The 26,014-nt window shown below is 37.7% G+C and overlaps 1 protein-coding gene across 1 annotated transcript in view; it reads right to left on the minus strand.

The window, feature by feature from the left end:
• IGFBPL1 (insulin like growth factor binding protein like 1) overlaps positions 1-9,055 on the minus strand; it is a 66,973-nt gene extending 57,918 nt beyond the window's left edge. The window contains exon 1 of the mRNA XM_021004599.2: positions 8,441-9,055. Coding sequence (XP_020860258.1) covers positions 8,441-8,942 — 502 coding nt within the window. The 5' untranslated portion in view covers positions 8,943-9,055. The remainder of the gene's footprint in view (positions 1-8,440) is intronic.
• Between the last annotated feature and the right edge of the window lie 16,959 nt (positions 9,056-26,014).

The raw sequence follows: 26,014 nt of genomic DNA on the forward strand, positions 1-26,014 counted from the left end.
TATTTCACGTTAGCTTTATCCTGCTCATTCTAAGGCAAATGGTAATCTCATTGCTAATAATGCCTTCACCATACTCTGACAAATCAGTTGATTTTGAATAACCCAAAATGTTTCCCTGGATTTATAAAAGGTTTTCTGCAAATAAACCAATAGTACACACTTATCTATAAAGTCTAAGTTCTGCATCCATTTCATTAGTATAAGAAACATCTGGTAAGGAACTTCCTCTAAGGAAGCAGGTCTGAGTTCTCTAATTTTAAAGAGATCCTAGAACAATGAGAGGTTAAATGATTTGCCTGAAGCGACATAGCCATTACCTATCAAAGTCAGAACTTGAAGCCAAGTCTTTGCGGTTCCAACAGGTTCCAACACTGGCTCACTTCCATTAGACCGTAAGGCCTCTCCTTGCCTGTAGGAAGCAACAAACACTCTAACATCCTGTGGCTATATCCATATGGGTCCTCAATGTACAAATGTAGGTTGAAAATCTTCCGTTTTTTAGTTGACTATTTCATGAGTTTCCTGGCCTAAGGTCATCACTTGGTAGCCAACCTTCTAGTAATGAGACTCTAAGGATTTCACTAGGCTGTTCTCTGCCCAGCAACAAGAAGGAAATCCAGCAATCAGAGGGTTATTCAGTTTTGGGCAGCCCCTTATCCCTCATTTATTGACAAGAAAAGCTAACCAATTTGATTGAAGACCTGACCAAAGTGCTGTTTTAAGAAGACCAGAGTGTAGCAAGCTTTGTGCTTAAGCTTTATCCTTTGGATCCACGTGGGTCCTGGTCACTAAAGAAATCAAGCTAAGAAGGCAAAGATAACTGAAAGAAGGAATGGACTTCTTTTAAAAAAAAAAAAGATACCTTAACTTGCTCATCCCCATACACTAGAAATGTACTATCTCACCAAAGCACTAGCTGCTCTAACTCAACCTCAGCTTTCCAAGAATGGCAGCACACCTCTGCAAAGGCCCTTACCATTGGTTATTGCAGTTATCAAAACCTAGGACAAGCCTCAGTGACGGACAGAAAGAGGCAAGGGGAGTCATACCTGAATATAATTGTTATTAAGTCCAATTTTTTTTTGTCCTGCACCCTTAGTCAATAATGTTCTCATATCTTTTGATGGTCTGAGTAAAGGTATAATTGGCAATATTATAGTTTGAGAGTATTCATTCTGAGCTGAATCTGGAGCCTGAGGCACCTCAGGGTGAATTCATTAGATATTTCTGAAAAGAAAATTCCAATTTCCTCTTTATAATGAGGGATTTGGAAAAGAATGATAAGAAGACTTTTGTTTTCCTTACATTAAAAAGTGTCCTCCTCTTACCCCCAGGGGCCTCACAATTTATGATAGATGGATTATGAGAAAATCATAAGTGGGAGAAATTGTAGCAGGTAAATGTAAATGGGTTTTAAGTATCTTTTACTTCATGAATATAACCTCATTCAAGCTATATGAAGGTACACATGCATGAATGTTTTCACATATCATAAATATATGACATATTCTGCATCACTGAAGTTTTTCCACATAATTAAATTTTCCAGATAATTTCTTTTTAAGTTTTGAGCAATTATCAGTTATCTTGGTGGAAAGAAAATTTTTAAACATGTTGATTCTGGTGAACTCAGATTAACTACAATGACCAGTCTTGGTCCCAGAAAATAGACAGTAAAACAAAATATTCTCCTTTCAAGAGATGTGGAAGACAACAGAGACAGAACACTGCAACTCCAACTACAACTCAACTTCAAATTCCACATACCAGCTTTCATATCATGAGTGAGCTGAGACCCTAATTTCGGATCTTTTGTACCTGGTGATCAGTACCATGGGAAGTGAGAATCAAGTCTCTTTTAAGAACTGTGTTGTTACACGTTTTTGTCTGTTTAAGAGAGAGGACTCAACCAGTGTAGGTCCTAGAACTCTAGGTCTGATGCTATACTGTGCCTATGGGGGCGAGGCAGGGGAAGAATTACAGGATCTAGCCACATGGTAGACATTTACTATTTTTACTATTTACTATTAGGCATTGTCTATTGTTTACTAGGTGTTGTTTACTTTCTGATTGATTTTATACTAAGAGTAAAAATACTGTATGCATTATTTCAACGTTTGTGTTTCTATGGAAATTTGCTACTGTTATGCCAAAGTTACATTCCTAGCACTTATTAAACTACAACATGGTGGGGGCTCAGAGCTAAGGTCTAGTTGGTAATACTACAACTCCTCACATCCTCTGAAATTGAATTAGTGTTGCCCACAGAGAAGCAGATCTGAGGGACAGAAGCCCCCCCCCTTTAGTAACCATAGAGACCACAATATCTAGTCAGTACTCCTACCCCAGCAGACCATATACAAACCACCAGGGTGATCTAATATTTTTAGATCCTCTCCCTCAAGGTGGCAGTCTCTTCTTTCAGGTGCACTAAAAGACCTTCTTTCATCTCAATGGGGAAAAGGGAGGGGAAAAGCATTTATATAGTGCCTACTAAGGGCCAGACACTGTGCTAAGTGCTTTTACAAACATTACCTCTTTGATGCTGATAACAACCCTACCAGGTAGGTACTATTATTATTCTCATTTTGTAGTTGAAGAAACTGAGGTAAACAGAGTTTAAGTGACTTGCCCAGGGTCACATAGCTAATGTCTGAGTCCAAATATCAGTTCAGGCTTTCTTGACTCCAGGGACAGAGCTCTATACACTAAGCTACCAGCTACCTCTAACTTCAGCCAGCTCTGCTTGTTCTATTTGCTCAGCAAGAATTAATTAGGTAAACTGGACACCAGTTCAGGAAAGTAAATTTGACCTTTCTCAGGTAACTTGTTCAAGGTTACCAAGTTTATAAGTAACAGTCCTAGCACTCATGCCCATGTCTTTTAGTTACAAGTACATGAAGCAAAAGATATAAAATTTAACACTAGGATGTAAAAGAAATTTACTTTGGAATGGCAATGCCAGTAATGGAGAAAGCATTATTATAAATGCTGAATCAGAGAATACTCCTTTGTGGGATGTGAGAAAAAAATTCAATGAAACCAAATAGCATACCTTAACAAACTTAATAATTATTCAGTTTTTCAAGTATTAAAATTACAATTAGATTCATTAGTGATTGAAATTTAACCAAAAACAGTTTCTACTAGAACACAGATAAATGTTTAATTAAATGTATTAGCACTACATTTACCACAAAAGGTGAGATTCAAATCAATATTATCTTGTGTAATTTGTATTAATTAGAAAAAGACAACATAAAAAACTGAATGAAAGGTAGTGACAGAGTTTTCCTGTAGTGAATCTAGCCAAGAATTATTTTGAATTCTTTTCTGTCTCTTAAAGACCTGAATAGTCAGCATGATACAGTAAAAAAGAACACTAACTTTATATTTAAAGGACCTAAGGTTCAAATCATGACACTTACTACCTATATGACCTTGGTATAGTCACTGAACTTTTCTGCACCTTAGTTTCCTCATCAGATTCAGAGGAAATAACCTTCAATTAGTTTCACCACAACAATGCTTTGACTGTTACTAGCTTTCATTCAGTGTTTTATCTTGTCTTTTGAAAGCATAATGAAGGGGTTCATGGCCCCTGAGATCTCTTCCAGATATACATATCTGAGAGCTAGTGCACTTTTACTGCCACCTTCCAGAGAGTCCACTAGGGCATACTTTCCCTGCCTATTGTACACCTTTCAATAGGTATTTCCTTTCCTATTCAGGATATCTTTATACCTCAGTTACTAACTACCACTTTACAGAATCTAGGATGCTGAGTCTATTGGGCATTCATACCTGTTTTTCTTTTGGTTGCTACTATTTGTTCTTCATTCTCGAAGAGGACCATGACATCAGGAAGTTGATGCCATGACTTGCAAGTGAATTGGATTTAAATGAGAGAGGGCTGTGCAAAGTCACCAGCCTCACCTTCTCCTCCAGAGCCCTCTGGGTCCAGTGGCAAGATATAGATCAGATAACTGGAGATGGCCCTGCTCCTTTTGGTGAAGGGATTAGATAAATAGAATATTTACAACTGTTACTATTCATCTACTCTCCAACTCAGTTTATTCTGAGTTATAATGCCTAATTAGATTTCTAGCCATCACAGGTTTTCCAGCTTAGGTCTAGCTCTAAAGTCTATAACTAATTCATTCTCTTCATACACTTCTTTAATCATGAGATCCTCTGACATCCAGTTTGCTTCTTCATCTGCCATTCCCCATCAACTCCAGTCATCTCCAAAGCGAACCCCACCTATCCCAGACCAATTCCTTATTACATATTCACAAAGAACAACTAGGGTTTTTACGAGGTATTGGAAGTCGGCAAAGATGACCTTTCCAGACAACAACCTAATAGCAAAGCACTTAAATTTATTAATATTCATAATTTAGAAAATTCAACATACCAATGCCTTCCCATTTACCCTCCAAATTACTCCCCTTTGGGGAGGGATGTTAAATCCAGGGAAGCAAAATGTTTAACTGGAAGAGTTCTAAAACTGGAATTAGTAAACCTCAATTTTAATACTGGCTCTGACACTTGCTAGATGTTTGAAAATAGACTAATCGCTTAATTTCTATGAGCCTCAGTTTATCTGGCAGTAAATAGAGATTATATTTGTACTATCTGACTTACAAGGCTATTATAAGCAAAGTACTAAATAGCGTTTAAAGCAATATGTAAATAAGAGTTGTTATTAACAGCAGCAGCAGCAGCATTATTACTGCAAAATAAGGATTTAGATTATACAGCCTTTTTTCAAACTGTGTTCTGGAGAAACCTGGGCTTTTGTAAAGTAGTGCAACTATTTTATTTCAACTGTAGATCAGCTAAAGAGGACATTGATTAAGTGTTTAATGTTTTATTATACGATTCAAGAAGTTTTAAAATATAGAAAGGATATTGATCATTCCACAAACCTGAAAATAGATTTTTGATGTGTCCGCCTTTCATGAATGAAATAGCTCTGTGTAATGGTGGTTACTCAGACAAGAAGAAGCTAAATCAATGTTTCCTAACATCTTTTCCCCTGTAGAAAACCTGATGTCCTCATTTTAAAAAATTTAACATGCAAATGAGAAGGGACAGTTTTATTAAAGATACTGGAAGCAGAACAGCTGCTACTCAGGCTTAGGTCTTCTGCACTCAACCCTCCTCCCAAAGGGGGCTGTTAAAACACTGTTCCTGCTGTTTATGGCTGAATAAATGGTTGCTCTGGGTCAGCATATAATTAGGTACTTACTGGTCTATAAAACGACCCTTCTGGCTGCAATTTTTATCTTGCTCCTATCAGAAAACTGTCATGGAGTGAAACAAAATATGCCTCCATGCAAAAGAGAAATTATGACAAATTCTAGAGAGAAATATGCAATTTTTAAGTGGAAAATACCAAACCCCTGGTTGACATTTGATCCTGATATTATTAATATTGCATTTAAAATTTAGCCTCTTCAATTTCCTCAGTTTGATGATGTGTAGAACTGCACTCCCATAATAACTGACATTTATGGAGCATTTAATGGTTTACAGAGCACTTTCTTTACAACAGCCCTGGGAAGAAAGTGTTATTGTCATCTCCCTTTTACAAGTACTAGTAACACTTCACATTTATATAAGTGCTAAAAGATTTACAAGGCTTTTACACATATTATCTCATCTGATCCTCAGTACAATCTGTCAGATTGATGCTATTGCTAATCCTGTTACACAGGATAGGGAAACCCAGGCTCAGAGAGGTTCAGTCACTTGCCTGCGCTCACACTGTTAGTAAGCATCTGACGTAGAATTTAAAGCCAGATCTTCTTAACTCCAAGTCAATTACTTTAGTCACTATAGTATACTAGGAAAAAAGAAGCTCAGAATGATTATTTGCCATGGTTTAGTCAGCTAATGGGTATAAGACCTATGATTAGAAATTATACCTATCCTAACTCTATTTCGACAATTTGGTTCACATGTATTAAGCTTGCCAGTTCTGTTCCAGGCCTTGTGCTAGAAACTGAGAATACAAAGGAACAGTGCCTACCCTCAAAAGGCTTATAACCTACTATGGGGGAAAGAACATACAAGCATGTGTAAATACAAAATCGGGAGAAGAAAGAATACACTAAAAACTAAGAGGATTAGGAAAGGTGTCCAATAAGAGAGGATACCTCAGCTAAAGCATTGAAGAAAGCTAAGAATTCCACAGATGAAGGAGTGGATTCTATTTGGGAATGGGGGCAGTCTATGCAAAAGGATGGAAGGGAAAGGTAGAACTTTGTTTTTTAATTGTGTCTGATTCTCTGTGACCCCATTTGTGGTTTTCTTGGCAAAGACACTGGAGCATTAATCAACTTATCTGGGGGTCACACAGCTAGTAAGTTTATGAGGCTAGATTTGAACTCAGGCCTTCATGACACCAGAGGGCCACTCTATATACTGTGCCACCCATGAGAGAATACTGTGAAAGTACTCTAAAAAGGTAAGCTAGAGTTTAATTGCTAAGTTGAGTATTTCACTCAGTGTTCTTCCAATATAGCACACTATACCTTAAGAGGATACTAACTTTTCCTAACAGATTTGGAATTCAATTCAGTGCTAAGCATAAGAAGGACCAAGTTAGTCTCAAACTACTTACTTCACTGAAACTCTTCTTATCATTAAGATCATAAATATAGAGTTAGCAGGAACTCCTTCATTTTACAGATGAGGACACCGAGGCCCAGGGATTGAAAGATAGTAACTGTTTGACATAAAATTTGAACCCAGATGTTCCTGACTACAATTCTAGCACTCTAGCCACTACACCTTATTGCCTCATTTTACATTTTTGAGACTAAGACCATGTTGCTTCCATGAAGAAGTATTTATCTTAGGATACTAGTATGCTCCCACTCTAGGTCTTAAACAATGAAAAGGTGAATGTTTCTTTTTTATCTAATGAGCAGAGTCCTGAAAAACATTCATTGTTTCTCCACTGAGATAAATTCTTGTGGATCAATTGTTGAGAAATGCTGTTTATGAGATGTACAAGAAAAATGAATCTAAAAATAGCACTTAAAAAGTTGTTTCTTTAACATCTTGAGTACTAACAAGGACTATCTAAACTTTTTAGATGTTTTAGCCCGTTTTAGATGTAATGGGTTGAGTGGAGGAGATAAATAGCTGTCCTATAGCTGATCTACTTTGTATATTGAGTCTTTTTTTTAAAGTCTCTGTTAATCTTCCAGGGGAAAACCTAAACAGGGGCCGTTTCGAGCCTTTGATTTAGAGATTTTTCCCTGTAGTTTTACTCTGGGGTTGGGGCATAATGATAAGCCAGAGAGTGAGAGAAAAGTGTGATCCCTTTTCTTTGGGATCAGGCTCTCCCGTCTGAGTCCAGAGCTGGGCCCCTGAGTGGGAAGAAGGCATACCCCTAACAGACAACGCAACAGAACTACAGGGTTTTATTCATAGCTCCCTAAATATCTCTTTTGTCTCATCTCCGGTTCTTTTGATTTCTTTAATCCCTTTCAATTTACCCAAGCATTCTTTGTTTATCCATCACATCTTCCTAATTCATCGATCTATCTTCAGAGTAATATATAAGATCAAAAGGAATTAGATGTGCACATTTTTGAAGTTATCTTTATATTACATACATCTACTTCTTTCATTTAGGGAGGAAATCTTAATTTTCAGAACAAACAAACCCTTTCAGGTCTACGAGATTTTCTCGGCCCAAGACTGGTATGCAATGTTGAAGGACAGCAGTTAGTTACAGAAGTCATTGCTTCCCAAGAAAAGGAATCAATTTAATGCTAGCGTGGTTCAACCCAGCCCAAGAGGGAGGGGGATAATGGGAGGTTGGACTGCACGGATCCAGAACCGAGAATGAAAAATTCTTTCCTAGCAAGAAGCCCATACGTCATTCGGGATTACTGCACCGTTCAGTCCCTAAGAAATCCAAACACCAGAGTTATGAGTGCTTTTATCATCTCAAAAATAAAAATAAAAACGACAGTGATGTTTGTCGAAACCGTAAAAGTCTGGCATTTCCATCCCACTGGCAAGTTTGTCGAGAGACACTCAAGCGTCAGGAGGAGAGGAAAGAAATGAAGGGGATCTCTGACTTGTTTAAACCCATTGGGAAAAAGCCTTCTGTGAATTTCGTGCTCCCGCATTTTCCTCTATCCCCAGATCTTCAGGACTTTTGATCTGCAAGGGCCGTGCCCAGGAGACCAGGCGAGGGGATCGCCTCCGGACTTTGTGAAAGAACTCGATAGCTGCCTTTTTTTCTCTTCTTCCCCGACATCCTCCCACCCCCTTCCTTTGTAAGTCCGGGATACAGTTAGGAGTTGCCGCACACCAGGGTAAGAGGAGTCGCGTGGCAGGTTCTCGCTGCCCAGCTCTTTCCTCCATCCCTTCTTGCCCAGGATCCCCCAGCTTGGTCCGATATAGGACTCACCCAATTTGCACTCGCCATCGTGAGCCTTGTGGACACGCTCGCGGCCAGCCCTCACCGAGATCCAGCTGTGCAGGTGCAGGGCGCACACGCTCTGGTAGGAACGGCCGTCCGAGCCGCACACGGCGCCGTCCTCCTTGCACACACACAGCCCCGTGCCCTCCAACTCCTCGGGCAACGGCTCTTGGGACGCCGCAGCCCCCAGCCCTTCCCGGGACTGGCTTACACAGACTAGTCCCGGGCCGCAGCGGGCTTGGCGCCTCCGGCTCGCGCCACCTCTGCCCCCGCACAGCTCGCCCTCCGCGCCCAGGCACTGCTCACAGCATCCACAGTCGTCCCGCACCGAGAGCTCCGGAGCCTTGCACCGCACCGGCTCGCAGCTCTCCGGGATGCACTGACCGCACTCATTGGTGTTACCGCTGTCGTTTGCCCCTGTCAAGCTATGAGACCAGGAGCACAGGAGCAGCGAAAGCAGCAGGAGTGGGGGAAAAGTGAAACGGGGCATGATGGGGCCCGGAGGGTCAAGAAAGAGCAAGAAAGACCGGCTGGCTGGGAAAGAGGCACTCTTTGCTTTGACTGCTTCAGAATAGACAGTAGCAGCTGCGTGGCGGCAGCGGCGGAGACACACCCAATTCCTTTGCCAGGGGCGGGGAAGGAGCTGACAGCCCCAGACTAGCCCCAACTCTCAAGAGCAAAAGCTATGGGAACTGGAACAAAGTCGGAACAGGGAATAGGAGCATCACACTGAACGGTGCCAGAGTTACATGGGTCACAGAATTTTTTAGAGTCCAAAGGAACTTTAAAGCCTTCTCGTTTTACAGATGTGGATACTAAGGTCAGAGACTTGATCCAAGTCACGAAGCTAGTAGGACAAAGAACTGGAATTGGAGCATTTTGACTCCAAATCTGGTATTCCTTACACCCAGCCATCCTGTCTCCTTAAGGTTTCAGTCACTTTCTAATACGCCAGAATCCGGAGCCAGCTGGCATGACAACCCTTCTGTTTCAGTTATAAGAGAAGCTGAAGAATTCTTCCCATAGTGTGATTAAAACAGTTTTGTTTTTTAAATAATGTTGAAATAATAACTTAGTGCCTACTGTGAGAGGAAAATTGGAGTAGGAAGTAGAAGAGAGGCAAAATATCAATAAGATATATGGTCCCTGGGGGTCACGGAGCATCCAATGTAGAGAAAAGACAAACAAAAATGACTATCATACAAAATATTACATGATCAGTACTCTAGAAAAGTGCAAAGTATCAATGTGAAGTCTAAAAGGGGAGGGAGATTATTACACTTGTGCACTGTATGTGGTTACTGAAAAGGAAGGGGTAAGGGGAAGAAAAACTACTTTTGTAAATCCACTATGTCAGCTGGGTAGAAAGTACTATTTTGTTGTTTTCAATCCAGACTCTTCATGACACCATTTGGGGTTTTCTTGGCAAATATTCTGGAGTGGTTTGCTATTTCCTTCTCCAGATCATTTTACAGATGAGGAAACTGAAGCAAATAGAGTTAAGTGACTTGCCCAGGGTCGTGCAGCTAAAAGAGTCTGAGGCTGGATTTGAACTCACCTCTTCCTGACTCCAGGCCCAGTACTCTAACCACTGCACTCTATCTCAGACAGAGTGCCCATAGCACAGCAAAAATAGTAGTATAAAGACACCCGAAAGTTCAGGAGGAAACAAAATCTAATGATGGAGCCAATGACAAAACCAATGACTTCAGAGAGCTATGGAAATGCACAAAATGTAATTAACAGCAACGTGAACTAGAAATCCTAAAGCAAGAAAGATCAAGAAGACTTGGTGAGGGTAGAACAGTTTGTAATATGCTTCTGGAAAGGCAAAACTTTTTCAAATTGAACAAGATAGGTAAGAGTGCAGAGGGTGTAGAATAGCATCAAACATTAAACACACACACACACACACACACACACACACACATACACAACCATGTAAGTAAATCCAGGAACCAGAGTGGGAAACCCCAGTGATTTGAATAAAGCTCAATCTAGGCAGAAAGGGAAGTGATAGTCATCAGAATAAATTATGGATAATATAGATGGAAGAAGGAAATAAGTGAGTAGTTGAGTTATGGAAGCAATCATAAGCCAGATAGTAGGTAGTGCAGTGGATAGAGTGCTGTGCCTGGGGTCAGGAAGGCTCATTTCATCTTCCTGGGTTCAAATTTTCTTGGTAAAGATACTATAGTGGTTTGTCATTTCTTTCTCCAGCTCATTTTACAGAGGCAAACATGGTTAAGTGATTTGCCCAGGGTCACTCAGCTAGTAAGTCTTAATCCCAGACCCAGCACTCTATCCACAGAGCCACCTAGCTTTTTACATATTATTTTACATACTAAAATGTATGACCACTTTGCAAAGTATTATTATGTTAGAAGAAAATAAAAGACTATTAATAAATTATATGTCTACTCTCTTTTTGTGCAAATAATGAAAGAGTATTGATTCAGGGTGTAATTATTATCTAGAATGAACTGTGTTCATCACAAGTGTGAAGCATATTAAGAACGGATGCATATCTGTACACAATCTGCAGCATTTTTAATTGGCATAGCATACATTATATATGTGTGAATGGGATGTCCCAGTGAAGACTTCTCAGTGTAATTAAGGTAATGAGTTCAGAAGGTAGTGTGAGAAATGAACTCTCTCAGAAGTGAAGGCTCCTCAAAGGGTCAAATAATTCTTGATTATTACTTTCAAAATCCTCCCCCACTCAGACCCTGTTTTTAAGCACTTAACAGAAAGAATAAGCCCTGCCCCACCCCCAAGTTTGCCCTTGGCTTCTGGCCTCTTTCCTCGTCTTTGAATTTCGTGCCTGGAATGTAAGCCTCACCTCCCAGTTAAGAGGATAGGAAGAAACTTTCCAGCTTAGAATGTAAGCCCACCCCCAGTTAAGGGGGTAAGGGATAGTGGTGGATGGAGACTTGTTTGCATGGTGGGCGGAGATTTGCTTTTAAAAGGCGGCCCCTGTTATGTGGTCTCTCTCTCTCTCCATCTGTATTGGAGGAGCAGACAGCCATCTTGGGAGATTGTAATAAAGGTAACCTTTGCTTTCCCCCTTGAGAAGTCTCTGAGTTTAATTTGGTTTGGGGTTGCTGTCCCACACGGGTGGAAGAAGCCATCCCAGATGTCAAAGGAGATCATTAATATTCATTGAAAATTTCTAAACACAGCAACTCAATGGGCATTTTTCTTCCTTTGTTATGTTCTCAGAGCTCCAATTAACACTTATCTTCAATGCACATGTGCAAAACAAGGTAATGGGTAAATATATGCACTGAATTTATCAAGCTGGAGAAAGTACATGTAAGTTTCCTTCTATGATAGACTACAGAGGCAGCATGATACACAGTAAAGCAAAAGCTGAGCTTGAAGCTGAGAAGACCCAATTCTTTCACACTGACTTTGTGGCCCTGGATAGGCCACTTTACCTCTTAGTCCATGGGACAGTTCTCTCAGAGCAATACCCTACAGCGTTCCCTAATCTCCATTGGTAGAAGAGTTTCCTTCCTGGGAATTCCCTACACCAATAAAATGGTAGGTTTAGATTTCCCTAGATAAAGGTAGATTCCTAACTTACACTCCAAATGGTAGTTCCTTTCTAATTAAAGAACAAGGATGATTTTTGCCTTTACCTTTTAGGTACATTTTATCTTCATTTTATATTTAATATTAACAAACAAACAATGAAAATTCTGAATAGAACAAGAGAATGAGAGCTGGCTGGATTGCTTTAGGGAATGTACAATGTTCTTTCAATTAAAATCAGTTTCACCCCAGAAACAAAAACTCTGTATGCTTCTGGTGATGTTACATGGCTTAGAATTTCCCACAGCAGGGATGTGCTGGGGCCAGCTCCAGCCAGCTTCTAAGGGCCAATTTTTAAATTTCACATGTGAGCATTTACACCTTGGAAACTGTCAAATGCTACAAACCAGGCCTTGATTTATTGTTTTGTTGGCTGCCTAGACTTAAGAAAGTCATGGAGAAAATATTAATAATTCAAATTAAACTGTGCAACCATGAATAGATAATTTAACTTCCTAAACCTCACTTTCTTGATTTGTAAAATAGTAAATACTTATGGTACTTATTTCACGGGATTATTATGTGGGTCAAGGGAGATAATTTATGAAGGTCTAGCATATGATAAATTATGAAAGGTAACCTAGCATATGACAACTTATGAGAGGGAGTCTGGCATAATGAATTAATTGGCCTGGTGTCAGGAAGATCTGGGTTCAAATCCCACCTCCAAAATTTGCTACTTTTGTGACCATAAGCAAGTTGCTTAACCTTTTTGCAAGCTCTCAGGCAATTCTTTGATTTAAATGAGACAAAGTGTGATCTATATCTCTAGAGGGAGTTCAAAAACCAACAATTAAAAATGAGTAAGATTCTGAAAAGATTCAAATTTTAAAATGTATATTGGCAGGTTAGAATACATCCAAAGGAAGGTAATTAGAATATTTTGGTGGGTTTGTGGAACCATATCACAAGAAATACTTGAGGGAAAACATAGTGCAGTGTGAACAACATTGGCTTTGGATTCAGAGGACACAGGTTCAAACCAAACCTCAGCTACTGCTTCCTGGATGGTGTTTTCATTATCTACTGTCGCTCCTCTCATGGTTTGAAATGCTTCTGAGGTATGAACATCTACTTAAATGAGTGAGGTTAATGATAAATCAAGCCGCTACATTTACTATTTATTGTAGACTGATACAGCAAACAAGTATTTATTAAGCACTTACTGTATGCCAAGAATTGTGCCTAGGAAAACAAAGAAAGACAAACATATGGTCCTTGTCCTCAAGGAGCATACATTCTAATTGGGGAGACAACATATTTTAAATTGTATAAAATAAAACACATAGTATGCAAAAGAAATCAATTCTATTGAATGGCAATTATAAAATATTATTTAAACAAATTCACAGATCCCAGTATAAAAATCCCTGATTTAGAGATATGGAAAAGAAATTAGTTTGAGTTTTTACAATTTGTTCTACTGAAGTGTACATGATGTCTAGTTAGCTATCTAGTTACCTAATGGTAATATATTGTTTCTCCAGTTGTACTTCCAATATACTATTTTATAAGTCCAACATCATTAAAAATTTTCTAGTGACATTTGCTGTAAGGTAAATGCATATCTACATTGGACTTCAGCATCTTATTCCCTAGCAATAATATTTCACCTCTTCATGTAAAAATAGATTCTTCTTATTACCTGGAAAGTAGAAAATGAGTAAGAACAAATTTACCCCACTCTTGACTAATTGCTTAAGTTATGGACATGATTGATTACTAGGCAGCTATGGAGCTTCCTGATAACTATAGTGGGTTTCTCCAAGTCAGATTTTGGCATTCTAGAAATTTACATCAATCCCTTATCAATAGAAATTCTTAAGTGACTAAATTACCAGCAAAAAATATTTGACTTCTTTAGCTACAAAAAGATGCCTCTTGATTTCTAGTGAAAAACTAAGCAAAATGAAGTAAAAGAGCTGGATTTATCCACATGCCTTATAGTGATCACGGCTTTTGCCACTGTTTCCTGGGATTTGCATGAATCCCACACTACAGTAAGTCTCTAGCAAGGTACTTGGTGAAATATCAGTATATAGTTGTATTTTACTTATTTCCAACAATAATATTTCACCCCATTACTTAGAGCTATTATTCTATTTTGAGCAATATAAAACAATTAGGAGCAAATAATCGGGAGGTTTGACAGCATAGGTATGATCTCACATCAATAGGAACTCAATAACGACACTTGGTTCAATGTCAGTGTATAAGTAATTTCTATTTCAATTACATGTTTTCTAATAATAATATTTCTATCCATTAGCTAAAAATAAATCCTTCGTTTTGTTGTTCAGTCATGTCCAACTCTTTATGAACTCATTTGGTGTTTCCTTGGCAAAGATATTGGAGTGGTTTGCCATTTTTTTTCTCCAGCTCATTTTATAGATGAGGAACTGAGGCAAACAGGGTTATGTGCCTTGTCCAGAGTTACACAGTGAGGAAGTGTCTGAGCCAGACTTGAATTCAGCAAGTTGAGTCTTCCTGACTCCAGGCCTGGCACTCTACCCACTGCACCACATAGCTTTTGTTGTATTTAGAGCACTATAAAAAAAAATTGAAGTCAACTAATTATACATTAGAATATATATTCTACTTAAAGCATGTACGTGTTTTCTAGTTTCCTACTCAGCTTCATAATTAAAACATTGCATTTATCTGGGTAAACTTAGGGCATTTTAGCTGCTTAAAGTGATCCAACCTTGATAGGAACACTCTAGTAAGATATGATCCAACGTTAACATATAACAATATAACAGGTTATTAAATACATTCTCACTTATAATTCTCTTCTCAGCCTGTCAACTTAACTCATTGAAATGTGTTTAATTTTACCATCCTTATCTCTAACACAATCTAGAGATATGGTTAAATAGTTTCTTCCAAATTAATAAACTTAAACTCCTCCAAATACTCATAAAAAATGGCTCTAAACAAATTCTGAAGCAGCAGAACCCACAAAAAGAGTGAATCAAATTTCCAGCCCAAGACAACCTGGATGATTGATCAGAAAGGTGTATCACGCCGGGCTGGGAGTGCAATGCAGCGCGGCACGCAGGCTGCAGTGAGCCTGGAGCAGGCCTCAGAGGACTGAATGTTGGGCAGCTGTGGAGGTTTCCAAACTCCACAATCCACCAATGCCAAAGACAACTTAGAGGGTCAGTGGGAAAAGTCTGTTTCTGTCCGTGCTGAGAAAGGAAGGTGGGGTTTCAGCTCCATTCCCCAAGAGCATAGGCCGGGTGGGGGGGGGAGCTGCTTCCCAAGCTTCCAGCCCACAGACTGAGGGGGAATCCAGTGGCTGATCAGAGAGGGATCACAGGGATTTCTTTGCCAGTGCTGAGGCAGGAATCTCTTGCTTTGCCTGTGTTTAGATCTGGGCCACAGTTCTGGGGGGCTGTGTTGGGGTGAGGAGGAGCACTGGCTTGGTGGAGCTTGTAGTGGCTGTGAAGAGAAAAACCCCTCCTCACAGTTATAGGACAAAAAGGAGTACTTGTAGTCACAGGCCAGGAAAGGAATAAACACCTCACTCCTTATCATACCACCTTGGAAGAACTGAAAATTTACAGGTCCCTACAAGTATCTCTGAAAACAGCTGTACAAACCCCCCGAAGCTTGGGACACTACATTCTCCATGATGGAAGCAGATTTGTACCTTAACAAAGAGTTTAAAACTCAAGTAATTGGCCGGAATCATGAGCAAGCAGCGCAAAAAGAGTCAGGCTATATTATCTTACTTTGGTGAAAAAGAAGATCAAAAATACAACCAGAAGAAGACAACAAAGTCAAAGCTCCTACATCCAAAGCCTCCAAGAAAAATATGAATCAGTCCCAGGCCTTGGAAGAGCTCAAAAGGGATTTGAGAAGCAAGTAAGGGAAGTAGAGGAAAAACTGAGAGTGATGCAAGAAAATCATGAAAAACAAGTCAACAGCTTGCTAAAGGAGACCCAAAAAAATACTGAAGAAAATAACACCTTAAAAAATAGCCTAACCCAAATGGCAAAAGAGGTCCAAAAAGCCAATGAGGAGAAAATGCCCTAAAAAGAAAAATTGGCCAAATGGAAAAGGAAGTCCAAAAGATTACTGAAGAAAATACTTCCTTAAAAATTAGAATACAGCAATTGGAAGATAGTGACTTTATGAGAAATCAAGACACAGTAGAACAAATCCAAAAGAATGAAAAATTAGAAAACAATGTGAAATATCTCATTGGAAAAACAACTGACCTGGAAAATAGATCCAGGAGAGAGAATTTAAAAATTATTGGACTATCTGAAAGCCATGATCAAAAAAAGAGCCTAGACATCATCTTTCAAGAAATTATCAAGGAAAACTGTCCTGATATATTAGAACCAGAGGGAAAAATAGAAATTGAAAGAATCCACAGATCTCCTCCTGAAAGACATCCCCAAAGGAAAACTCCTAGGAATATTGTAGCCAAGTTCCAGAGTTCCCAGGTCAAGGAGAAAATATTACAAGCTTCCAGAAGGAAACAATTCAAGTACTGTGGAAACACAATCAGGATAACACAAGATTTAGCAGCTTCTACATTAAAGGACCAGGGCATGGAATATAATATTCCGGAGGGCAAAGGAGATAGGATTACAACCAAGAATCACCTACCCAGCAAAACTGAGTATAATCCTTCAGGGGAAAAAATGGTCATTCAGTGAAATAGAGGACTTTCAAGCATTCTTGATGAAAAGACCAGAGCTGAATAGAAAATTTGACTTTCAAATACAGGACTCAAGTGGAACCTGAAGAGTTAAACAGGAAAGAGAAATCATAAGAGACTTATTAATATTGAACTGTTTACATTCCTGCATAGAAAGATGATATTTATAACTCATGAGACCTTTGTCAGTATTAGGGTAGTTGGAGGAAAAATTTATGTATGTATGATGATAGATAGATAGATAGATAGAGGGCACAGGGTGAGTTGAAGATTAAGGGGTCATATCTGGAGAATAAAATTAAGGGATGAGAGAGGATTATACTCAGAGAAGAAGAAAGGGAGAGGTAGAATGGGGTAAATTATCTCACAAAAAAAAACAGAAAAGAAAAGTCTCTTACAGTGGAGGGGAAACAGGGGAAGGTGAGAGGGAATGAGTGAATCTTATTCTCATAGGATTTGGCTTAAGGAGGGAATAACATACACATTCAATTGGGTATGGAAATCTGTCTTACCCTACAGGAAAATAGGGGGAGAAGGGGACAAGAGAGCAGGGGGTGATAGAGAGGAGGGCAGATTGGGAAAGGGGTAATCAGAAGTAAATACTTCTGAGGAGGGACAGGGTCAAAAGAAAGAATAGAATAAGTGGGAGGGTAGCATAGGATTAAGGGAAATAGAGTTAGTTTTTCACAACATGTCTACTATGAAAGTGTTTTGCATAACTGCACATATACAACCTATACTGAGTTGCTTGCCTTTTCAATGAGGGTGGGTGGGGAGGGAGGAAGAGAGAAAATTTGAAACCTAAAGTTTTAAAAACATGTTTAAAAAAAATGTTTTCACATGCTACTGGGAAATAAGAAATATAGGAAATGGGGTACAGAAGTCTATCCTGCCCTACAGGAAAATAGAAGGGGAAGGGGATAAGAGAAGGGGAGAGAGATAGAAGAGAGGACAGACTAGGGGGAGGGATATTCAGAATACATGACATCTTGGGGTGGGGGAGGGGGGAAAATTTGGAACTCAAAAACTTGTGGAAGTGAATGTTGAAAACTGAAAATAAATAAATTTATTTTAAAAAACAAATTAATAAACTTATTATCATTTTCATTATTAATTAGCTCTTGCTCCCACTTTTAGTTCATTAAATATTATTTAGCCAAGTAGCATCTACAGAAATCCTCTTTACTAATAGAAATTACTCTCATTTTTAATATAGCAAATGCATTAATTTTCTACAATTAAATGTTAAAATTACCATATATATATATAATTTATTAAGAAATGAAATCAGTAACACACATAAATACATATTTGCTATTCATATACTTTTCCTATTCAGAAGCTCACAACAAGAGTCAACTCAAACTCTAAATATAAGATAATTCCTTTTTATTTGTCTAGAAACATAGTACCAAATCATTCATCTCATTCCAGATACTGATTAAAATCTCTTAAGAATATTCTTCATATTTCTCCTGAAGATCAGAATGAAATTCAGCATCTCAGAAAATAACATTTTTTCCTTTTCTTTGTATTCCTTTCAGTAGCAATAGGAAACAGTCTTTCTAAAATGCGCTGTACTTGGCAACTCTTCATTGACTCCTCATAGAATTCTCTCTATAACGTTTCTTTATAATTTAAAACTTAAGACAATTCTGATAAGGAAGAAATTTCACTTCAACATCTCTCTCTCTCTCTCTCTCTCTCTCTCTCTCTCTCTCTCTCTCTCTCTTTCTCTCTGTCTGTCTGTCTGTCTGTCTAATCCATAGGTTGCTCATAGAACCTCACTGATGATAGATAAAACTCACAGAATTACTTTAAAATCATTTAAGTAGTCAAAGATCATCAAGAGCAGTGGTATCAAACTCAAATAGAAACAGGGACACCTAACCATACATAAGGATGAGTCACATAGAAAATCATGTATTATTGTTATTTTTGTCCTATTATTTTTGTTGTTGTTGTTAAATATTTCCCAATTACATTTTCATCTGGTTCAGGTGCATTGAGGAGTGTTGAAGTCATTGTGTGTGTTTCACACTTCTGTTCTAAAAGATCTTTAGAAACTTCACACCAAGGGGTGAGGTGTAGTAGGATCCTTTCTATCCCTTTTGGAGTTAGGTATAGGTTACTTTTTGGTTGAGAAATATCAAAAGCATCTGCAGATTTTATTGGCTCAGTGGACTAAGACTCGGGACATTGCTGATCTAAATGCAAAAACCAGACTCTGAGGAAACTAGAGTGGCTCTCTCTCAAACTTGATGGGCATACTAACCTGGCTAATGTTGGATCCTTGCCAAATATATTTTCCCTATTGACTAAGTAAATCTCCTTTAACTTAAGGTGGTCTACGAGTGTTTCATTTCATTCCATTTCAAAGCTTAAATGCTAAACCAGCCTGAATCAGTCCTGTTCTACAACACCATAAAAGAAAATTTCATTATAATGCATTGGAAGATAGATAGCAAGCCCCAAAGTATGTTCTCACTAGGGCTTACTTCATGGAGTTCTGTGTCTGTACCGTGGACATTTCAACAACATAAAGGAATTGTTGCTATGGACTGAAGTAGGAACTCCTGGGTGCTATCTTGGTCTTCTCCTCTACGCTGTGAGATAGGAGGGTTGTTTCATAAGTTAAAAAGACTCTCCTAGCAGTAGGCACATGTCCTGCCTAGAGAAGCCTGCACCTGAGAGTGTGGTACTCTAATGTTTCATTTTTTCCCCTGATAGTAGGTGACTGAACAGCAATCCTAAGATTGATGTGTTCAGCCTTGGAGGCAGTCTCATGAGTTCAAGATGTCAGGAGATCCTGAGTCCCTCTTTGGAGCTGACTGGTAGCAAGGAGTTGCACTCTGCAATGACACCTTCTCAAAGAAGATGAACACCAACAAAGTATATGCCCAACACTTGGATTAACCTGCCAAAAAAGACATAGAAGGAATTTTTTGAACAGTGAAAAGCTAAGGTGAAGGCTAAATGCCAATTTAGCTGTTCTGAAAAATGGTCCAAGTTTTGATATTTTAAGTCTCAATCTCCTGGCAGAATATAATGATAGTTTTACATTATTGTTTTTTGTTTAAGTCTTTGATAAAGCAAATTTGTGAGCCTCTTATGTTAAGCATGTCTTTAATGTGGAGGAAATAAGTGAGTCCTATATCTGATTTACATCATATATAGAATACTTTTCTATTCACCACTTTTGGAAAGATCATGGACATTAACTAAGTTTTTTAAAATCTAATTTTATTTATTATTTTTATTACATTTTAAGTTCTAGTCTCCCACCCGCCTTCCCCACCCCACACTAGTGAAGGCTGCCATTTGACACAAATATGTATGTATGCAAATATATATACATATACAAACATATATATATATATATATATATATGTTTATGTAAACCCATATTCTGCATGTTTCTATTTATCAGTTCTTTCTCTCGAGGTGGGTAACATCTTCCTTCATAGGTCATTTGTAGTTGATTTGAATATTTATGATACTCAGGATAGCTTAGTCATTCACAGTTATTCTTAGAACAACATTGCTGTTACTGTAGACAATGTTCTTTGTTCTGCTCATTTCACTCCACTATTTCATGCAAGTTTTTCCATGTTTTTCTCAAATAATCCTACTCATCATTTCTTAGAGTATAGTACTATTCCATCAGGATCATAGACTACAACTTGTTTAGCCATTCCCCAATTGATGGGCATCCCCTCAATTTCCATAAACCTAAGCTTTGAGGCATTCCTAACCTAGAACTCTATGGTAGAGATATAAAGAGCTAGATAGTGTGAGAAAAAGTCTGTTCCCTCTCTGTACAGGGCCAAGATCCCTCTGGACTGAACCCAGAGCTAAGGGCCTCTTATAGAAAGATAGAGAAGGCTGACTCCTAGCCCTTCTGGGTCTACCTACCTGGAGTTTTATGTCATTATACTAGCAAAAAAAATCTATATCAATTTACTAAAATATGTATTCACTGTGGACAAGTTAGATTTATACCAGAGACACAAGAATGGTTCAACATTAGAAATTTTTTGGCACAATTAATATTTTTAAAAGAACAACTAAATCCAGATATCAAGAAATGCAGAAAAAGTGTTAAAGTCTAATACTCATCTATGCTAAAAATCTTTTTAATAATAAAAGATAGTTACAGAAAGATTTTTTTATTAATATGATTAAGAGTGCTTGTGTTGGCAGCATATATGCTATTAATATGATCAGAAGTACATCTATAAAGCCAAAAACTAGCATTGTTTGTGATGGAAAAACACTACAGCTGAACAATGATCACATCCCACTATTCCTATTATACTTTCCTAGAGGTTAAGAAAGAAGTCCTCTTTTCCATCTTATTATTATAGCTTTAGGAATACCAAGATTATTATTATTATTCTAAAACAATACACAAATTAAAGATATATATGTGTATATATATATGCATATATATGTAGGCAAAGAGGACATAAAACTTTACTTATTTGTAAAATATGATGCTTACTTAGAAAATCCTAAAGAGTCATCAAAGACACCACTTAAGCTATTTGTTTTTATTATTATCCTTAGCCAAGCAATCTAATAAATGATAATAGATGTTAATTATTAATAACTAACACTATGATTTAATAAATATTATATTTCATTGTATTCATGGTATAAAATAAATCCACAACATCATCAATATTTCTAAATAGCAATGACAAAAGAAAAGAGGAAATATTAAAAGGGAAAATTCCACTCAAAATAACTGCAAAATATATAAAATATCTGGGAGTCAATCTACTAATACATACTCAAGATTTATGTAACTAAAATTGCTAAATATCCTTCCAAAAATAAAGAATAAGTTGAATAATTGAAGGCATATTCATGCTTATGGTTGGACCATGAAATATTCAATAAAATTGAAAATAAAAACTACTTAGGGAAGAATTTCCCATTTGATAAGAACTGCTGGAAAAACTAGAAAGCAGTTTGGTTTTAAAAAATAGGTTAAGAGCAACATCTTACACCAGCTACCATATACCATAATAAATAGATCTCAAATGGTTAATCATCTGAAATATAAAAGCTATATATACATACATATGTATACAGATATATATACATACACATATAATGGAGTAAACTGGTTGGAAGTTTTGCTTCTTTGTTTTCATAATTACGACTGGAGGGGGAAGGGAGATTCTGAAAAAAAAATGAGGCTATTTAAAGTGACAGCTCCCTTTTCTCTCCTCCTCATCTCCCATCACCCAGATGCCTTTTGCCACTTTCTCCTCATTCACTCCTATTTCCCATGAAGAGGTGGACCTTTTCCTTACCAAGCACACATCTCTACCTGTATAGGTGATTTCATTCCATCCTGTCTTCTCCAATAGATTTTCCCCTTTATCGTCCTCATTCTCATTTATCTTCAGTCTTTCCCTATCAGCTTGCTGCTTCTCTACTTCCTACAAATGTGTTCATGTCTCCCCCATTACCCTGAAACCCTCACTTGATCCATTCATCCCTGCTGGCTATCATCCCCTATTTCTAGGGCATCGGGCTTGGAATCAGCAAGACTCATTGATCTTCATGAGTTCAAATCCAGCCTCAGACATTTACTAGCTGAGTGACCCTGGACAAGTGATGACCTCAGTAACTCCTCTGTAAAATGAACTAGAGAAGGAGATGGCAAACCACTCTAGTATCTTTGCCAAGAAAATCCCAAATGGGGTCAGGAAGAATTGGACACGACTGAAACAGCTGAACAACAACAACAAGGGAAACTTGTGTATTAGGTGCCCGCTGCTCCCTTTCCTTTCACTCTTCAACTCTCTGCAGGCTGGATTCTGAAGTAATCATTCAACTGAAACTCACCTCCCCGAAGTTACCAATGACCTTGTAATTGACAAGTGTAATGACCTATTCTCAATCATCCTTCTTGACCTGTCTACAGTTTTTGACACTGCTGATCACCGTCTTCTCCTTGATATACTCTCTGTATTTTCCTGCTATTGCTCATTCATGGCTTTCCTACCTCTCTGACTATTTCTTCTAAGTCTCCTTTGCTTCATTTTCATCTAGGTCATACCCATTAACTGTGTGTATCCTCCAAGGCTTTGTCCTGGGCCTTCTTCTAATCTCCCTCCATATTATTTCACATGGTGATCTCATCAGTCCCTATGGATTTAATTATTATCTAACCTCTCTTTTGACCTCCAGTCTCACATCTCCAACTGTCTATAGGATATTTTGAACTAGCTGTTTCATAGACATCTTAAACTCAACATTTTCAAAACAGAACTCATATTTTCTCTAAATCATCCCCTCTGTTTAACTTCTCTGTTGCTGTGGAGGGTACCATCATCCTTCCAGTCACTCAGGCTCACAACTTGGGTGTCATCCTTAACTACTTTCTCTCTCATTCTCTCATCACCAATCAATTGCCAAGACCGGTCATTTCTAGCCTCTCAGCCCCTTTTATTTAAGCCTCTTTCTCTCCTTTCACACCACCCCTACCCTGATGCAGGCTCTCATCACCTCACATCTGCATTACTGCAATAACCTTTTGGTTGGTCTTCCTGTATTAGGTCTCTCCCCACTCCCATCAATTCTCCGCTCAGCTGTCAAAGTGATCTTCCTAACACACGCATCTGCCCTGTTACCTCCAGGATCAAAAGTAAAATCTCCTGCTTTTTAAAGTCCATCATAATTCGGCCCCTTCCTACCTTTCTAGTCTTCATACACCTTCTTCCTCCCCTTCACCGCCACCCAAGTACTATGTGATTCAGCGACGCTGCACTCTTTAGTGTTCCTCAAATGAAATATTCCATCTTCTGTTTCTGGCCATTTTCAATGGCTAGTCTCCATTCCTGGAATAACCTTTCTCATTTCTATTTCCTGGCTTTCCTGGCTTCCTTCAATTTTCAATATCACCTTGTACTAGGACAATGATCCCAATTCCTTTTAATTCTAGCTCTTTCCCTCTGTTCATTACTTTCAATTTATCCTGTAAGAAGCTCTCAATTTATTTTTCAACGCGACTGTTTGCATGTTATCCCTCCCATTAGATTGTGAGCTTCCTGAGAGCAAGAACTGTCTTTTACTTTTCTTTGTACATACATAGCACTCTGCCCAGTGCCTGGCACATAGCAGGCACTTAATAAATGTTTATTGACAGACTGACTGATTGCCACCCATAAAAACAAGCAAACCAGCCTAGGTGAAGCAGAAGGGCACCCTGAGAGACAAAAGGCAGCCTATGTCAGACAAGTTAAATTACCTCCACCACCACCTGACCATCATTCCTCCTCCAAGGATAAAGAGATTGCTCAAGACTCTAAAGCCAACAGAATTTAGAATAACAGTGCTTTGAAACCTCTCGCCACAGCCACAAACCTGGGAAACAGGGCCATCTCTAGGGTATGCAGGGCATACCTGGAGAAATACATTTTAGAGGTGGGGGGGTTCCTGTCTATATAAATAATTTGATGAAAATGCATTACGAAATTAATGGATCCATGTGGATTATATCGATTTATTAGAATAATTAACTTACAATATTTACCTTTTCATTTGAAGTACTATAATTTAAAACACTGAACTATATGTAACTGAAATGATTTTGGATTGCTATTTTAGTGCATGGACCACTCCTTATAGTTCTGTGCGTAATGGGCAACCACTAAGATTTAAGGAAGGAAACCTCACCTTCTTGGCTGTTTGCAACAGTATTCTTCAGATATTCCGGGAAAGCAGTTTGATAACTCATCTCACTCTTAAGCTGACAACAATCCCTCAACATGCCACAAATATCCACAACTTCGTTTTCAGAAAATGTTTTCAACACCATTAACACCTGATACCTGGAAGACTAGAATACATCAAACAGACCCCTGTTTCTCCTCAATAATATATCTTACAAGAAAAACTTAATATCTTGCTCTTTTGGTAACAGTGTAAGTCAAAGAATAAACTACAATGAATAAAAACTTATCATAGATTAAAACTCTTTTTCAGCATGTTTTGTGTAAAGAAGGCCTTTTATAGAAGGCTCTAATAATGATATTAGTTTTCATGAAAGAGATTGTTTTATAGATAATTTTTGTTGTCTTTAAATTTTACTTTGTTAATTAAATTTTTTTTTCATTTTGGCAGTACAAATAGAGATAGAATATTGATACTGCCTTTACATTTTATAGTGCCCTGTTTTTTGAAATCTCAGATATAATGTAATAATCACTTAAATGAAATATGTAAAATATATCAAAATTTTAATTTAAAAGAATGAAATCAAGTAGAATTTACATTTAAATTCTTTGATACAAATTTGCAGCAAAAATTTCCTATTAAAAATTTACATTACATCTTGGATATTTCAGTATTATTTATGCTAAATTAAACACATAATCACAAAAAGTACAAAATTAAAATATTCTGGTCTGCACACTAACCATCCATCCTCTAACATAATGTTATGTAACAAAAAATATAATATGATGAACTAGAGCACGTGCACACTCTGATGGCAATAATAAAATGCCTCTTTTTAGATGGGAGAAAATTTTCAATTTAAGTTTATTATAGCTACAGTCATAATACATATTTTAAAAATTTTGAAGAAATTATGGATTTTTTGAATTGAATGAAAAATTTAGCTAAAGCATCCAAAATGCTTAAGCAGCCAATGTGGGGTATATTAGAAAGTCCAAGAAGCAAATACAGGATATCAAAAACAGCTAATGTCTTAGAAATAGAAGGTATGCTACTACAAATATCATTATTTAAATATTAATATTCTAAAACTATAATATATTTTAAAGTATATATTCTCATAAAATTATATAAAATGTATATGAAATTGCATTCTGGGTGCTTTATCTCCACTGTTGTAAACCTTAAATGTATGTGAGGTATTAAAAAAAAATCCTTAATTTTAGCAACATTGTTTTTTACTTACTTCAGATCATATTGCTGTCAATTTTATTCACAGTTGAAAACTTTGACATACTGCTAACATAGCACTGGTGATCACACTGCACTTTTTTAACAAGGTATTATTTTGATAATTATATTAAATTATATTTCTTACTATCTTTCTCTTATAAAGTATTATATACCGTAATAATGCATAAAGTTCTTATCTATGCATTGTTGTTGCATGTGTAAATGTACATTTATGTCGTTATTAAATTTATGTCCGTGACAGTGTATTCAGTCAACAGCATGCTTTGTACTTTCAGGTGGCTCATGACAGTTAACAAGTGACGTGAGCTTGAGCACTAAGCACTTAAACAGTTTGA

Source organism: Phascolarctos cinereus, unplaced genomic scaffold (genome assembly GCF_003287225.1).
Source record: "Phascolarctos cinereus isolate Bilbo 61053 unplaced genomic scaffold, phaCin_HiC Scaffold_4;HRSCAF=312, whole genome shotgun sequence".
In the NCBI taxonomy this organism is placed as follows: domain Eukaryota; kingdom Metazoa; phylum Chordata; class Mammalia; order Diprotodontia; family Phascolarctidae; genus Phascolarctos; species Phascolarctos cinereus.